The sequence below is a fragment of the Gobio gobio genome (genome assembly GCF_949357685.1).
Source record: "Gobio gobio genome assembly, chromosome: 20".
NCBI classification, from domain to species: Eukaryota; Metazoa; Chordata; class Actinopteri; order Cypriniformes; family Gobionidae; genus Gobio; species Gobio gobio.
The window spans coordinates 25,413,896-25,431,864 of NC_137113.1; the positions used below are offsets into that span (position 1 = coordinate 25,413,896).

The 17,969-nt window shown below is 36.7% G+C and overlaps 3 protein-coding genes across 7 annotated transcripts in view; 1 reads left to right on the plus strand and 2 right to left on the minus strand.

Annotated features, from left to right (window-relative positions):
• LOC307143930 (protein king tubby) overlaps positions 1-10,549 on the minus strand; it is a 23,658-nt gene extending 13,109 nt beyond the window's left edge. The window contains exon 1 of the mRNA XM_079845764.1: positions 10,271-10,549. The gene's annotated coding sequence lies outside the window, so the exon portion shown is untranslated. The remainder of the gene's footprint in view (positions 1-10,270) is intronic.
• On the plus strand, positions 3,072-8,570 carry snx11 (sorting nexin 11). Of its 4 annotated transcripts, none has more exons than XM_079845762.1 (7): positions 3,072-3,331; positions 3,817-3,871; positions 4,116-4,202; positions 5,187-5,287; positions 5,562-5,657; positions 5,788-6,012; positions 6,102-8,570. In XM_079845762.1, the coding sequence occupies exons 2-7, from the start codon at positions 3,848-3,850 to the stop codon at positions 7,102-7,104; spliced, it is 1,536 nt and encodes a 511-aa protein (XP_079701888.1). In that variant the 5' UTR covers positions 3,072-3,331; positions 3,817-3,847; the 3' UTR covers positions 7,105-8,570. The 4 variants fall into 4 exon arrangements, with proteins under 4 accessions (XP_079701888.1, XP_079701887.1, XP_079701889.1 ...); XM_079845761.1 differs by having other exon boundaries at positions 3,076-3,331; positions 3,817-4,043; XM_079845763.1 differs by having other exon boundaries at positions 3,078-3,234.
• arsg (arylsulfatase G) overlaps positions 8,048-17,969 on the minus strand; it is a 13,016-nt gene continuing 3,094 nt past the window's right edge. The window contains exons 5-12 of one of the 2 annotated variants that reach the window (XM_079845768.1): positions 15,182-15,293; positions 14,925-15,059; positions 12,245-12,441; positions 12,077-12,157; positions 11,738-11,846; positions 11,540-11,660; positions 11,351-11,441; positions 8,048-10,549 (exon numbers count right to left, since the gene is read on the minus strand). In XM_079845768.1, the coding sequence (XP_079701894.1) occupies positions 10,272-10,549; positions 11,351-11,441; positions 11,540-11,660; positions 11,738-11,846; positions 12,077-12,157; positions 12,245-12,441; positions 14,925-15,059; positions 15,182-15,293 (1,124 nt within the window). In that variant the 3' untranslated portion in view covers positions 8,048-10,271. The remainder of the gene's footprint in view (positions 10,550-11,350; positions 11,442-11,539; positions 11,661-11,737; positions 11,847-12,076; positions 12,158-12,244; positions 12,442-14,924; positions 15,060-15,181; positions 15,294-17,969) is intronic. The other variant, XM_079845769.1, reaches the window with a different exon arrangement.

Sequence of the window (17,969 nt, forward strand, 5' to 3'; positions counted from 1 at the left end):
CATTGTCGTGTTTGTTTAGAAATAAACAATGGACAAATGGAGTCTCTAAACGCCCCAGATGTAAAGTTATTCGCGGTCAAAGTTACGACAAAATGAATGGGAGTCAATGGAATGCTAACAGCAGGTGATGGCTTGGTTAGCAATGGCTGCCCCTATGGAAGGTACGCTTTCCGGGTGCTGGATTACCCCCTTGGTTGCACACTGTAGTAAGAGTAAAGCATTTCTGCAAAATAAAACCGGAAACCGAGGGTAACATATGACGCAATCGACAGGCAACTCCCTCACACGTCCCGGTTCCTTGGTTAAAATAGCAATTTTCTCACAATTTACAAATAGTTGGAAACATTAGGGATATTGTAAGTTCTCAACTGAACAAAATATTTAACACTGGCCTAGTGGTTTTTGGATATTTTACTTAAATTTTTTTTTTACATAGTATAGTATATGGTTCTGCAAATAAAACACATTTAATAAGAAAGAATTCATTCTCAAGCACTAAGAATTTGTTGCAGTGCATAACTTCTCCAGTTTCTGCTCTTCAAGTAGAGATGGGTGAAATGCCTTTGCAGATAAGAAGACAACAATTAATGACAACAATTAATGGAAATTTAAGAGGCCAGAGTGAGAATCACCCTATAAAGATACTGGGAATATGAGAAGAAAGAATGTAATAGTTTTGGATGGAGTGTGGGGAAATAAGTAAGAGATATGAGACTGGAAGAAGTTGGATATGCTCCAATAATTCCTTTATCTCCAGTACGCTTATGGGTTATGCCCCAACCAGAAGTTGATAAGTGTATTAGAAAGAAGACAAAAGGAAGGGCCATATGAAACAGAAGTATATAATATAAGGGAATATATGGAGTCAAGATATGTTGAATATATGCATCCCATTACAGATGCTTCAAAAGATCCAAAAACTGGTCATGTGGGTTCTGCATTCATCATTCCAAAGGTAAAAGTGTATAAGAACAACAGGATATCAGACTGTCTATCAGTATATATTGGAGAGATGTTTGCAATAATTATGGAAATAAGGTGGATTAGTGAAGTTAAAATATCCAAGGCAATAATATGTTCAGATTCTTGTTCAGCTCTAATAAGCTTGAAGGAGAAGTCAGAAACAAGACAAGATATGAGATAATTCAAGAATTATATTCAATTAAACAAACTAGTTTAAAGGTACATGTTTTTGTGGGTCCCGGCTCATATTGGGTTGAGAGGTATTGAGGCTGATGCATTAGCAAAAAAGGCCATAGAACGAGAAATAGTAGATATCTAGATTTTATTTAGTAGGTCAGAAATTAAATCAATCATCAAAAAGAATATTCTGAAACTATGGCAGCAGTATTGGGACAATGACATAAAAGGTAGACATTTGTATCAAATATAGTCAACAGCTTTAGTCCTATTTCTCCCCCTTTCTTTTTTAAAGATCTAATATATCTTTTTTGTCATTGATTGTGTTAAACCGTTAAATATAATAAATTGACTCAACTGCTGGGAAGGTGTCATTTTTATTTTAAAAGGTTTTCCCCAAACTTTGAAATGTTCAGGAATTTGTTGACGCACCATTGAAGTGTAGTTGAAATATAATAATGTTTCAACATTAACTTGGTGGCAATATTGTTTTATGTTGTCATTACCTTTCAGTTTAAACAAAAGTGACTTAGAATCAACATCACATTGTAACATTGATCAAACAATATTACCAAAGATCTTTTTTGTTAATTTCAGTGTTGATTCAAGAATAAATCATATGTTGATTCAACCATCAAACATCGCTTCACAACATTGATTAAATAGCATTATCATTGATTTTTTGTTGAAATCTCACCATTGTTTCAACATTAAATGCGGGTGCAGACGTGATATTGAACTAACATATCTTTGTAATGTTGAATCTAATATTACCATTGATTTGTGGTTGAAATCTCAACATTGCTTCAACATTAACTGAGGGTGCAAGAGTGATGAAGCAACTTCACTTCGTAACGTTAATTCAATACAATTAGCGTTGTCGCATCAACACTGACTCAACATTGTTTCAATAATTACATGCTATCTGGGATACCTTTTTTGTGCACATTTTTAGAATTTATGCGCATCTTTGCGTTTCCATCCAGAGGTTTTTTATTGGTATCCCAAAAGTCACATAAAGTGGATGGCAACATACTGTACCTAGTGACTGAACTCTTATGTGACAGGATTATAGTACACACAAACACACACTTGTTTTTGTGCTAAATTTAAAGTCCTAAAAAATGCGATATAATGTCCATTTGCCTGGTTTATAGAACATTTTATTCCCCAAAAACATGGTGAAAATATTTTGTTTTACTGTTGACAGTATTTTCTTATTTATGGAGTGATAAAAAGAGTTATCCAAAATATATATATATTTTAAATTATTTTAATATGTCAGCAAATTGGTTATAGGGGGAAATGCCGCCCCAAAGGATGGTGTTCCGTGAAACAAAAGTTAAATTTGTCTAGAATAGTTATCCTAGATTTCAGTGACAATGGCATAAATTATAAACCATGTGTGAAAAAAGATTTTTTACAATTTAAATTAAATTTGTACCAAGGTGGGGTAAAATGCCCCCATTCTGGGGAAAAAAAGCAATTTGCTTTAAACATTTACAGCAAAATCAGAGTACAAGCAGTTTTGGCTTAATTAAAAGGACAAGCCAAAATAACATTATTTAGCAGATGCTAACTGGCTAACTAGCTAGCTGATACTAACGTGAGGTAATTTTTCAATATAAAGCCCAAATATTTTTATTAAACCACCTAGTTAGATTCCATTTGATGGAAAAAGGATGTGATGGACAGATGATCAGACCATGGCATGGTAACTATGATAGTGAGAAGCGAATCTCACTGGGGCGTTTTACCAGAAGCAAAAGGGGTGTTTTCCCCAACCAATCTATAAGTTAACTTTAATGGGAAATGATAAGCAGTACATATTGTCTGTGTCTCAAACTTGTTTGTTTATCATCATAAAAAGACCAATTATTCATAAGACGACTAACACCCGAACACTAGATGGCAGTATCTCACCTCAGCTTGTTTACACCACAGCTGAAGAAAAGGGAAGCTGATGATCACGTTACTCGCTTACTCAATAATGTTTTGGACGTGTTTTTAATATATCTTATCTGTTTTATCTGTGTATGGAATACAACCTAAGTGGAATACCAAACATCGTTTTACGATCGGATAAGGAGAACGGTAACGTAATGATTTTGCTTTATTTTTTGACGTTCGTATCTACGAGATCATTAAAGCGCTAGCTATTACAACCTGGAAATCGAGCACTACTACTACAGTAAGTATCATACTTAACGATATGAAGCGAAGACGCCTCTTCTAATATTCTCTAGAGTTAGAAGTGTTGTGACAGGTAACATACAAGAAATAATTGAGTTAAAACCCAATACATTAATGCCAAAGTGTTCTGCTAATATAATCACGGGTACATCACATTATTGACCACAGAAGTGAAGAATAGTCACGATAAATGGCCTGTTAGAGGAAAAGGAGGGGCAGATGATTCATCTCAAGGGTTAAAAGAGCGAGTCAGGAGATGTTTGTTCCCTAGATACTCAAAATCAACTATTTGTGATGTTTGGGAGAGTAGACTATAAGTCTGAGGAATCTGTTGATTTCTCCCTTTATGGATTTGTGAAGATATTTACCTTCCTCGAGTTATGGAAAACCAAAGAAAAAAACATGTGAGTCAATAGACTTGTTTGTTGTAGGGATGTTTGTTGTTGTTGTGGTTGATGACTCATGTTCACTGTTTTTCCACAGATGTCCATTGTGCCGTGTTACCTCTGGTAGGATGATCAAAAGTCAAGAGCCAGATGTAAGATCTTCTTTCTTATTCCTTCCAGTTTGGATGTGTTCTGTTCAATGACAGATCTGAATACTTGTACTAAAACCCCAAAGCAATGAGATCTCAAGGGTCTAAGATATTGAGGCTGGGTCATTCAGATGTTGAGGCTTAGAAGATGGGCTGTAGGATTTTCTTTTTAAAGGTATAAAATGTCAAAATGTTTGAGAACTGTATGTTTTGATCTTAAAAAATGTTCCTATATTTTTTTCTTTAGGAATTCATTGCAGTGAGAGTTCAGGATCCTCGTGTTCAGAACGAAGGGTCGTGGAACTCTTATGTGGACTTCAAAATTTTCCTTCATGTGAGTATTTCTGCCTCAAGGATTTCTGATAATGTTACCAGATTACAATCTAATAATGTGACTCTTTCAAAGTTCCAAAGACTTTTTCATACTTCATTGTCCAGTTCTACTTTAAAACAGTGGCCAGTTGTATAAACTGCTTAGACTAGTCTTAAAAGTTAGTCATCTATTTTTTCCCTTTAAGACTGGGCTTAACTTTAAGTCACATACCCCCGGTTTCACAGACAATGCTTAAGCTAATCCTAGACTAAAATGCATGTTTGAGCTGTTTTAACTGAAAGAATCTTGCACTGACAAATCTTAAAATATGTCCGTGGCATTGTTTTATCTCAAGATGCACACCATTAATGTTTTTTTCTTGGGCACGTTTATAAAAGTTACTTAAATGTCCTAATTGAACTAAGGCCTAATCCTGGCTTAGTCTAAGCCCTGTCTGTGAAACCGGGCCATAAAGGTACATCAGTCTAATTTGAATGGGGAAAGTAAAACTGATTACCCCTCGGTTAACTGCTAGTTGGTCAAACTAGTTTTTAAGACACAAGTTTATGCAACTGGCCCCAGATTTAGATGTTAAGATGACATTGTTATAAATAATTTCTTAACAAAAACTTTATATGTATATATTTATTTGTTTTTTTTAACAACTGATTGATAGTCCTGTATTGTTTACAGTTGTGGTGTTGATTGAATCACAGCCTCACATCCTCAAATGTCCTCACTTCATTATTATCTGTCTTATCTGTGGAGTTGTGGAGTTTCTAAGCCTCTATTGTTAATATGATATGATACACAGCAAATATGATACACACTGCTCAAGTGAACACATCTGTTAATAAGACCGTAATCTCAAAATGGCCAAATATGGTATCAGTCTAGCACTAATATACATGTTCTTATTCTTCTGTTGCTTAACAGTTGTTTTTGTCAGGCATCATGTTAACTGTATCAGTAATCTGAATTTGGTTACTTGGTTTCATTTACTAGACAAACAGTAAAGCATTCACTGCCAAAACATCCTGTGTGAGGCGGCGATACAGCGAGTTTGTGTGGTTGAAGAAAAAGCTGCAAAAGAATACTGGTCTGGTGTAAGTTCCTCTGCACAAACATTTCCAAATGGCAGTATGGCTACATATACATCTCAGCCACAAAAAATATATATATATATATACTTATAGGAAATAATTAGTCAACTATGCCAATTAAAAATTAAAATTAATTTAAATGTACTGCAAGCAATGTTATCATTCTGCCATGTAGTAGGGACTTTTTTTTTTTTATTTCATCAAAATAAAAAAGTTTAATCTTTTCCTTTTGTACATTTTCCAGTTACTGATCATGCATTTCTGTATTTCCCCACAGGCCTGTTCCTGATCTTCCCAAAAAGTCTCTCTTCTCGTTTATTAATGATGACTTCATTGAAAGAAGGAGAAAGGGTCTTCAGAGCTTCTTGGATAAGTCCGTCTAGCTCTTTAAGTTAAAATCTTCTAGTGTTTGCTGGTGTTACAAATGAAAGAAATAAAAATAGCATTACAGAAATATTATTTGAATGTTAAACAGTTTTCTGGCTTTTCCTCTTCATCTACAGGGTGCTGCACATGACGGTATGCCTGTCAGATAGCCAACTCCATCTTTTCCTGCAGACTCAGCTTCCTGTCAAGCACATTGAGGACTGTGTGCAGGGTCACACCCCTTACACTGTGACAGAGGCCATTCTGAATTATGCTTCCTCCAACCTCGGCTGGGTCCAGGAGGAAGGGGACGGTGCCCAGGAATTATGGCCCACCTCTGTTTCATATGAATCTGTAGAGAGGTAAAAACTGGTCGCTATGGCATAAAGCACATGATGTTGTAACATTAAGACCACTTATCTCCTAATGTTATATGTTATTCTCTTTGCAGCCCTGCCCCTCACCTCCCTTCATTACAAAGTCCAGGAGCCACATTCAGTGGACCTCCAAATGAACATACAGACATTTCAGACTCTGAGTCGAGACTGAGTGATTCTGATAGCCATGAACAGCTGCTGCAAGAGGGAGAGAGCTGCATTAAACTAGTAGTTGAAGTCCACCCGAACCTTGTTGGTTCTGTAGAGACTGAGGAAGAGAGTGGAAACATTGGATCAAATAAGGTCACCAAAGATCTACAAAGGCACGATTGTGAACATCCTGCTCCACAGATAGATGAGCCTCGGCAAGGAGATACAAGCAATGAAGAAGATGTTGATCAAGAAACGTCTGTTGGCGAAGATGTTGTTGACATTACCTCAGTAGATGGAGTCATTGAGGAAAGGACTCTCGATGATATCAATGAAGCGAAGAAGGGAGGTCAAGATGCCGGACTTGAACAGGACAGCACTGTGAGACAAACCCCTAAAAAGGACCTTTATGAAGAAGATCCAAGAGTAAGGATCCATAATAACGAAGTAACTCTGGATCTCAGTGCTGTCAAGGAAGCCGATGCTGAGCATCACAGAGAGAAGGTACTTGAAAGCGCCGCTACAACTGTAGATGTTACACTCCATGATGCTTGTGAGGAGAACATGCCAGATACTAAAGAAGAGATAATAGAGGAACATACGGTCCAAGAGAATGGAGTCAGTGATGAAGATTACAGCGAAGATACTGCTCTCCAAGAAGAGGACATGAATGCGAATGAGGAACATATTGGTGAGGTGAACAAGCTCAATGCAAAATGTCATCAGCCCGGCAGTGGCATTTTGATACATGATGGAATTGAGGAAGCAGTTAGCACACAAACTGCCCCCGTGACAGAGACTGTCAGCAACCTCAATGCAAATACTGCTGATGTCAACACGCTTGTTTTACAAGCCATAGAGATTGAATCAATGCAATGTCTGGAGATGGACAGTCATATCATCACTACCAACCAACCAGATACATAGACTAGACCCGAAGTGGTCAAAGAGTCCTTCCTCCAGCTCTTTCTCAGTCAACATGCAAGATGTTCTTCTACTGTGATCTCAAAATGATTGAATGAGTGAATGAAGCTGTAAAGGGAGGGACACGTCATGTTTTTCTGCATTGATCCACTGTTGTCGTGTTTGGTTACAGACTGTTTACAGAAGATACACTGAATGATTTGACAGGCTGTGTTTTTCCCAACAAACAATGTGAACAAACAGATAATGCACTTTTCTCCCATTCAGGATTGTGAGCAAACTTCACTTGCCACGAATAATTATGAATCCATGGTAGTGGGCGAGAAAGGGAACTGTACAGAGAAGCAACATATACATCACTATGCCACCTTGGTTTTAAATTTTACCATTCTTAATCAAAATGTTTTTGTGTTTGTATGATTGTAGCTTTACCGTTAACAAGAATTACCCCATGACATCTGATTGTAGCATTTTCAAAACCCAATTTTGACTGACTTGTCACTTTCTAAAGCACTTCCCTTTTTCCCCGTTTGGTAATTTAAGGGAAAGCTCACCCAAAAACTGAAAAATCTGTCATTTACTCATCCTCGTGTTGTTCCAAACCTGAAGGACTTTCTTGTGTGAAACACAACCAGATATTTGGAAAAATGTCGTTTTTTCTGTCCAGTGTTGTATATTAGACACAACCAGTTGAAAAACCCTTCAAAATGTCTTCGTTTGTGTTCTACCGAATAGAGAAAGTCATACAGGGTTGGAACTCCATTAGGGTGAGTAAATGATGACAGAATTTCCTACTATCTGTTCAGAATCGGTGTGGTTGTTCAGAGTGTTTATTATTTCAGGGGTGGTTTCTTTGGTATTTAATTTCCTAGTTGCTTAATTGATGGTTAAAACACTAATTTCCATACAAACCTAGATACGTAAGAAATTACAGTGCAGGTTGTTTGCAATGGTAATGTACTTTATTTTCCTCTTCCTAACTAATGTTGCACAAGGTTGTAAGTACGCTGCTCATTGGCTGTTTGTCTATATTCTGCTGTGATGTTACAGTGGCTGCCTATAATGCTAATATGGGAACAGAAACATACTCAAAAGGGACTTGTATGTTGATTTAACAGGAAAGAGAACTTCTTTATTTCCTTAAGGTGATTTTTATCACACACACAGGTGTTATTTCTTTTGCAGATCAGCACAGTAAGACGACTAGGAATGCACAATAGCATTTTTATGTTTTTAAAGGATTTTTAAGTTACAATTTTTAACAGTTTGAAGTTTTGCGGGATTTTTTCTTAGTTGCGAAGAGTGTAAGAACATTTTTGGCTTCACGTCATGTGGAATGTGGTTTCATTCGTTTAAAGAGCCACCATACCAGAAAGGTTAGACTACATTGTACTGGTGCTCATCACTGTATGTATGTTTGAATTCACCAATATGTTTACTAACAGCAAACCAATAAAGTAAACGTGGCTAAAATAAAACTGAATGTACTGATCCATGAGAAAACACATCGGAACCATGAGCGCATTCACTATACCAACCAATACCAGTATATTTACTGGCCAAGTAAGGAGCAGCCAATGCATTTTGGAATACAAGGTTGGAATACACTACATGACTGTAGCCCTGAATTTCAATCACAAATTGATGCTAGTTGCTGAAAGTCAGAGCCAGACTGGAATGTATGATGGTCACAGACGCTTCAAAGTTTGATTCCTTCCATTTGGAGGATATCAAACATGTTACATATTTTGAGGTGATTTTAAAACAAATGAATCATGCAAAGGCACATGTTTCTCCGTGAGTTTGTTCAGTTTGTAATCATTTGAATGTCTGGTTGTGTGAAATCCTCACTCGTTTAGTGTATGATGTCCGGGTTTTCCTCTGGAACTATTCACAAGTAGGGATGCACCGCTATGAAAATAACAATATAATGGCCAATAAATCTAAATCCAGATTTTTATATATTTTTTGAGAACCTGATTACAAAAATAAAAGTCTCACCATTAAAAGCCATGTCACAAGCACACAATTATAATGTTCTCATTATAATTTTATTTAGCCTATATCACAGACTAGCACTACACATGTTGCACTTAACTGTATTTTCCTTTTTTGAAGTGATTCCAATCATAATTCAAGCAATTTAAAACCATGCACATCTAAAGTGTCACATCTGAAGGAAATAACCCATTAATTATCAGCTTTAATATATGGGCCAAATTTTTTTTATCGGAAAAATACCAATATGGTGGCCGATATATCATGCATCCCTTATTACAAAGTCAGCAAGCATTAGCTTGTTCATATTTTAAAAGTCATGTAGTGTATTCCAGTCTTAAAAGATGCATTTTTAAAATACAAAATTAATGTATTATTTTATGTGAAAGCATGAATTGGATACAGTGGGTCATGTTTTATTTCAAATACATTTTTGTTTTTGATCAGTAATCTTGGAAATATAATAATACATTTGTTTCTATCAATCAAGTGACAGAGTTGATATATATATATTTCAAAGTAATCAACAAAACACAATACCATTCATTTCTTAAGGATTCATTAAAGTTATGTAATCGCAGTTATGGCAACAGTATTACCACAAGATGGAGACATGATATCAAACTAGGGAAAGCCAGCTGTTCTTTGTCACTATTACTGTACTTTTATATAAAAAACATTTATATACAACTAATATGATCAAATTAATGGATGTAAGATGCATAAACCTTTAAAATAAAATTAATTTATAAAAGATTATTTTTTTACTGCTGAAAAATCGAGCTGTCAAAGGTGTTGTGATCGATCTCATGATTTCTGACCAGTTTTTAGAAAGCACAAACAAACAGTAATATAAAAATCAGTAACTGTGTTAAAAAGGACAACCTTACAGGCCCCTGTGGGTCCCCAGACTCTACTTTGAAAACCCCTGGTCTAGTTTATGATAAAATAACAGTATAAAAAAGTATTACATCTTGCACATCTATAGTTTCCTGTTACGCAGACTTTATACATCAACATATCTTCGTAGTAAAGTAGTGTGGTTTTCTGGGAAATTGCACTCAATCTTTGAACTATGCTCTTCTCGGTGTATGAAAAGACTGCTTTCAGTATGTTGATGCGATCTAACACACTGACAAACAGTGCTGAGTTCAAGGCTGAGTCAACTGACCTCATTTCAGACTGTGACATCGGCAGGCGGGGTTGTGTGGCTGGCAGCAGGGGACTGCAGCCGGAATCATGGTGTAGTCAGCCGACGATACCCTGTCTGTGGCAATGTCCCATAGCAGAGCCTCCCTCTCTCTCTCCACTTCCTTCAAGACAGATCTGTACTCTTCACTTTCAGGGTTCAGAGGGGTCTCTTCTGCCTCGTCCTGTGAGAGGTCAAATATCAGAGGGGGGTCGTGATGCTGCTGTTGTCCACTTCCTCCGCCACACGCCACTGATCCACCTGAGGGAGAGCATCAGAACCACTAAACCAACCAATACCAGTATCTTCACAGACCAAAGAAATAAAAAAATGCAACTGGGCAGTTCAGACATGGGCGCAACCAAAATTAGTTATTAATTTATGGTTTTATTGTTACATTTAAGTAATGTTTTACACATTAAACAGTTTTAAATGTGTACTTGTTTATTAAAAAAAAAATTTGATTTAATAATTTAAATTGTTATTTTAAAGAAATTATGTTCGTTAATTTATTATTTAAATGCTATTTAGTTGCATTTAACTACAATTTAAATATAAATTAATCAAAGAGCTTAAAATGTATCAAATAAAAAAAATTAAAATTTACATTTTAAAAATGAATGAAGCAGTTTAAAATGTCTTTACATTTACCAATTTTAAAATTGAACTTATTAATTTATTGTTTTACTGTTGTATTTAATTAAAAAATGGACGTGATTTAAAGAGTTTAAAACATATATATATATATATATATATATATATATATATATATATATAATAAAAAATTTAAGTAAATAATAAATGAATAAATCACTTATTAAATAATTTCTAATTAAAGCATTTTTAAACAAATTAAATATTTAATATATATATATATATATATATATCAATTTAAAATGTGATTTATTAGTTTATTATTTACTTTTACATTTAACTACATTTTTAAACAAATGTATTAGTTTAAAATAAGTATTTGTCAATTAAAAACATGATTTATTTACATTTTTAATCATTAATTAATACATTGACTCTTTCTTCTTTTTTTTCTCAACAAATAAAGACCTGTGATGTAAAATGCCTTGTGATGTTTCAGCCTGATGGTTTGAAAGTCCCCGAATTGTCCTGCAGCGCCGCTGTTTGGATGCATGAGACTCTGATAATGGAACAAGTGCTTATTAAAAAAAGCCAGTCAGAGCAAATTTCACAAGTTTTGTTTTGATCTGTAAAGTGTGTCATCCAAACTTACTGTACCTTATGCCCTTCGTCAGAGTCGTTGAGCAGAATGTTTGTTATATCAATGCCGTCATAGCGTCGATCCGATGGTGGCTTTACACCAGCCAGGGAAAGGATAGTTGGAAAGATATCCAGACCACTAAGGATTAAAAGCCAGTCATCATATGGTCAAAACAAACAAAATCATGTTACACAATGTTCATAATCTTCCAGTACCTCAGCAGGGCACTGCTAGTGCTGTTGGGTTTGATCTTTTTAGGCCATGTGACCACTGTGGGAACTCTATGACCTCCTTCCCATGTGGTTCTCTTGGCTGAGCCACCACCTGCTCAAAAGAATGAAAACAGAATAAAACATGATCATTCAATTAGTGTGTTTGTTATCTGAAACAACTGAAGACAAGCATGAAATCTGCACCCACAGAAAACTCTTGTATGTCCGTTCATTTGAATGTCTATTTTTGATTAAAGGTATGACACCTTACAAAAACAAAAAAGACATTTGTTTTTAATAAGTAAATCGAGAGACACTTTCATATGGCAGCTTCTGCGTTACCTCTGCTTGTCTGCCATCTTCCAACAAAAGGTCCAACATGCCCAGCAAACTGGCATTTCTGCTCCCATGGGCCATTGTCACCTTAGAAATTGATTTCATAAATTTGCATTCTTCAGGAAAATCAATCCCACTGAATACACTGATTGAAATATGTGCAAAATAGCTCACCAGTGAACCATATCAATGTGTTTTTCAGCTGCTCAGTGCTGACCGCCTGCATGATTGTCCCCACCAAGGAGTCCATGTCACTGAGGCTGGCTGTGTAAGGATCTTGCGTCGTAACGTTTAAGAAGGTGTTATGGAACAGTGGGACATGCATGTGGGCAAGAGCCACATACAGCAGGAACGGCTTCTGCTTAGAAATGCTGCACAGACACATTAACACAAATCAAATAATCTTGTAAATAAAAGTGTACAGTAACAGAAGACTAATTTTGTTAAAGAGAGGCAGAATTTAGTGGTACCATATTGCTTAGCTGATATTAGAATAGCATTTATTTGATGAGAAATACAGTAATAAAATACCATTTTATAATATTGTGAAGTACTATTACAGTTTAAAATAGCTGTTTTCTATTTAGCTATCTATTCCTATGATGGCAAGGCTGAATTTTTAGCAGCATTACTCCAGCCTGTCACGTTACATGTTTTAGAAATCAATCTAATATTTTTTGTAAAAACTGATATATACACTGATCAGGCATAACATTATGACCTGAATAACACTGATTATCTCAATCACGGCACCTGTTAGCATGTGGGATATATTAGGCAGCAAGTGAACATTTTGCCCTCAAAGTTGATGTGTTAGAAGCAGGGAAAATGGGCAAGCGTAAGGATTTGAGTGAGTTTGACAAGGGCCAACTTGTGATGGCTAGATGACTGGGTAAGAGCATCTCCAAAACCACAGCTCTTGTGGGGTGTTCCTGGTCTGCAGTGGCAGTATCTATCAAAAGTGATCCAAGGAAGGAACATTGGTGAACCGGCGACAGGGTCGTGGGCGGCCACGGCTCATTGATGTATGTGGGGAGAGAAGGCTGGCCCGTGTGGTCCGATCAAACAGACGAGCTGCTGTAGCTCAAATTGCTCAAGAAGTTAATGCTGGTTCTGATAGAAAGGTGTCAGAATACACAGTGCATCGCAGTTTGTTGAGTATGGGGCTGCATAGCTGCAGACCTGTCAGGGTGCCCATGCTGACCCCTGTCCATCGCCGAAAGCGCCAACAGTGGGCACGTCAGAACTGGACCACGGAGCAATGGAAGAAGGTGGTATTCCCTGGTGGCTGTGGCCTCTTTCAGCAGGATAATGTGCCCTGCCACAAAGCAAAAATGGTTCAGGAATGGTTTGAGGAGCACAACAACGAGGTTGAGGTGTTGACTTGGCCTCCAAATTCCCCAGATCTCAATTCAATAGAGCATCTGTGGGATGTGCTGAACAAACAAGTCAGATCCATGGAGGCCCCACCTCGCAACTTACAGGACTTAAAGGATATGTTGCTAACATCTTGGTGGCAGATGTTTTGGGCTGTTTTGGCAGCAAAAGGGGACCAACACAATATTAGGTCGTAATGGTATGCCTGATCAGTGTGTGTATATATATATATATATATATATATATATATATATATATATATATATATATATATATATATATATATATATATATATATATATATATATATATATATATATATATATATATATATATATATATATATATATATATATATATATATATTCCCCCCAGAATTCTTTGTAAAATAGAAAGATCAAAAGAACAGCAATTATTTGAAATATATTTTTTTTTAACATTATGTCTTTACTCTCACTTTTCATCAATTGAATGCATCTTTGCTGAATACAATTATGAATTCCTTTAAAAAAATCTTACTGACTGCAAACATTTGAACTGTTGTGTTGTATCAGATTCTACTGTATATTTAATTGTGCGCGCTGGCTCATTTACTTACAGTTAGATTACATCTCTCGTCATCCATCCATTTTAAATGTATTATTTAAAAACATTTATCATTTAATACCACTGTTAAATTTTGTTTAGCAAATCTTAAAATGAATATACATATTTCACACTGTACATTATAATACTATAATTTGCTGCTGCTGCTCAAATAGCATACATGAAATGACCCGTAGCAGATCTATATAGGCGGAGCTGGGGAAGGTGGAGGGTTTCAGAGGAACACTGAAAGTACGCTGCCAGCTGCAACAGCAAACATAGACCAACATAAATGTTGAGCAGCAAGCTCATTGGCTACAGATATATTGTTATTGGCCATAACATGAAAATAATATATTGAAGTGAAGTGATATTGGCTTCAAAACAGTCACAGGTCTCAATTCTTTGTACGAGTGCACAGCTGAAAAGAGAAATAAATTAGATTTAGCTGCGCACACCCCAACAGATGATGGTCTATCTTTGGACTGTGTCAAAGGTCAATACAGCAACTTTGCCTGCCCAGCAAACTTGTTTACAGACCAGACCATATATTGACTGATCAAAGTCCACAAACAGTTGCCCCTGTGAGTAACAAAACTGTTTTTATAATCTATTTTTTAATCAAGAATGTTTTTTGCTTTCACCATAAGTGCTGAACCTAAAACCTGCATAAGACCTTTTTAATTCACATTTGTTTTACCAAGAAGTTCAAGAGGTTTAATAACCTTTAATAACAATAACGATATTAATAGTACACAATAGAAAGCAATACTCATTAGTAATGCTCAAAAGCACAATTTGCCACAATTTGTGGAAATGAGCTCAGGTAGGTATCCAAATCAGAAATGTATGACTTTCTGTTTATATTTGCAGTTAGAATCAGTGAACATACCTGGCTGTAAATATCTGCTCGACTGCCACTCTGGCATATCGGTCTTTAAGGCTCCATGTATCCAAGGGTTGTTCAATTATTGTCTCATTTTCAAACAGAGGTAATGCCACTTGAGTGTAGCATCCTTCATGCTTCCTGGCAAGTGAAAATTTGACATATTTCAGTGAAGCACGAGACGTAGGCCTATACAAAACCTCAGGCTACATGGTATCGGATGTGTATTTTGACTTAATGATGACCTGGATAGTAACACACACCTAGTAGTATATTGATTAAGGACACAGGGAGGGCAGCTGGGAAGGTCGAGGCCTGGTTCATCAGTGCAGCCCATGTCATTACTATAAGGAATACCGAAGTAATAGTCAAAACCTGTAGTGTGAACACACAAAAGCATATCCTCATGAAATAACTCAAAATAAATGTAATTTAATTTGCTGAACAAAAAGAATTTGTCAAGAAATTATATTTGTCAATACCAAAGTATTTTAGAGTGGGTACGGAAAGTATTCAGACACCCTTACATTTTTCACTCTTTGTTATATTGCAGCCATTTGCTAAAATCATTTAAGTGATTTTTTTTTCTCATTAATGTACACAGGACCCCATATTGACACAAAAACACAGAATTGTTGACATTTTTGCAGATTTATTAAAAAAGAAAAACTCAAATTTCACATGGTCCTAAGTATTCAGACCCTTTGCTGTGACACTCATTTAACTCAGGTGCTGTCCATTTCTTATGATCATCCTTGATATGGTTCTACACCTTCATTTGAGTCCAGCTGTGTTTGATTTTACTAATTGGACTTGATTAGGAAAGCCACACACCTGTCTATATAAGACCTTACAGCTCATAGAGCAAATGAGAATCATGAGGTCAAAGGAACTTTGCAAATTGATTAAAAAGGAAAAACTGAAAAAAGTATTTGTATCCTTAACTCACTATTTAGTTGAATCACCTTTACAGCCTCAAGTCTTTTTGGTTATGATGTGACAAGCTTTTTCACATCTGCATGTGGCGATTTTCAGCCATTCTTCTCCTCAGATCCTCTCAAGCTCTTTTAGTTTGGAAGGGGACCGGCGATACACAGACATTTTTAGGCTTCATCAGAAATGCTTGAATGGGTTCAAGTTCGGGCTCTGTCTGGGCCACTCAAGGACATTAACAGATTAGACCATAAGCCACTCTTGCTTTGTCTTAGCTGTGTGCTTAGGATCATTGTCCTGTTGGAAGGTGAACCTTCTGCCCTGGTTCTGACTGAGCTTTCCTTCCACCCTGATGAGCTCCCCAGTCCATGTCCCTGAAAAACACCCCACACAGCATGATGCTTCTACCACTGAACTTTACTGTTGGGATGGTATTTTGCAGGTGATGAGCTGTGCCTGGTTTTCTCCATACATGAGGATTGAAACTGAGGTTCATCAGACCAGAGAATCATGTTTCTCACAGTCTGATACCTCTTTTCCACCAGCATGACTTGGGTGCTAGTTCAGGGCTAGTGCTATTGCCGGTTCAGAGTTGGTTTGACTGGCGAGCCTTCCAAGAACCGGTTTGCCTTTCCACAGGCTAGAGAGCCAACACAGAGCCAGGTCTCACGTCACTGTAAACGTTTCATCTTTCCCAGCAACGCAAACGTGGCAGCGGCTATTGCATTACTATTGATGTTCATGGCTTTGCAAACCTAACATCGGCATCCAAACACAGCAAATCCAACAGACCACTGTTGTTTTGGCTTAAATGCTATTTCAAAAATGGCATTCACAAGTTTCTGTTCCTGGTTCAGAGCTGGTGCTTTGGGTGTCGAAAGTCAAAGAACTGATTTGAAACTAGGCTCTGGCTCTGAACTAGCACTCAAAATGCCTTGGTGGAAATGAGAGAATTCCAAGTGGGTTTTCGTGTGTCTTTATTCCAAACTTCTTCCATTAAGGATTATGGAGGCTACATGCTTCTGTGAACCTTGAATGCAGCAGAATTTTATTTTGTAGTCTTCCCCAGATCTGTGCCTTGACAAAATCCTGTCTCTGAGCTCTACAGGCCTCAGGCCCCAATTCCTCATGGATTGGTTTTTACACTGATATGCATTTATTGAGACGTGTGTGCCTTTCCAAATTACAATAAATTCAGTTGAATTTGCCACAGGTTAACTCCACTCAAAGTGAAATTGGAATGCTCCTGAGCTAAATTTAAAGTGTCACAGACACTGTTGGGTAAAATAATCTAAGAAGTAATTAAATACTAGCTACTAATTATATCTTCAACAGTGTTATTAGATTAATGTATTAATTACTCTCTCTAAAAAAGTATTGCATTAGTTATTACTAGTTACTTTCTAAATCCCACATCAACCTCGACTAGTTGAACAATACAAGGATAGACATGAAACTGCTCTTTTAATTCCAACAAATAAATAATATAAAATTGCATAAATTATTATTGAACTGACCAAAGTATTTAAAGAGAGATGGTTACATTATAAACACATTTTAAATTGTGTTAACACATAAAAAAAAGTAAAATCTACTATTGTTTTATATTTATATTGTCAATACAGTATTTACTAAGTAACTGTAATTAAATGAAGGAAAAGTAATCCCTTAATTTACTTTTTCAAGGGTAAAGCGATGCACACGCACCCGGCCATCCACGTGATGTAAAAGAAAACGTGGTTCATCAGACCAGGCCACCTTCTTCCATTGCTCCGTGGTCCAGTTCTGATGCTCGGTGGCGGTGGACAGGGGTCAGCATGGGCACCCTGACAGGTCTGCGGCTATGCAGCCCCATACGCAAACTGCAATGCACTGTGTATTCTGACACCTTTCTATCAGAACCAGCACTAACTTCTTAAGCAATTTGAGCTACAGTAGCTCGTCTGTTTGATCGGACCATACGGGCCAGCCTTCACTCCCCACATGCATCAATGAGCCTTGGCAGCCCATGAACCTGTCGCTGGTTCACCAATGTTCCTTCCTTGGACCACTTTTGATAGATACTGGCCACTGCAGACCCGGAACACCCCACAAGAGCTGCAGTTTTGGAGATGCTCT

Coding starts and splice junctions, on each gene's coding strand:
- snx11 (XM_079845760.1), top strand. CDS start 3,628: ATGTTTGGGAGAGTAGACTATAAGTCTGAGGAATCTGTTGATTTCTCC. Junction 4,203..5,186: donor ACTTCAAAATTTTCCTTCAT/GTGAGTATTTCT, acceptor TTCATTTACTAG/ACAAACAGTAAAGCATTCAC. Junction 5,658..5,787: donor CTTCAGAGCTTCTTGGATAA/GTCCGTCTAGCT, acceptor CTTCATCTACAG/GGTGCTGCACATGACGGTAT.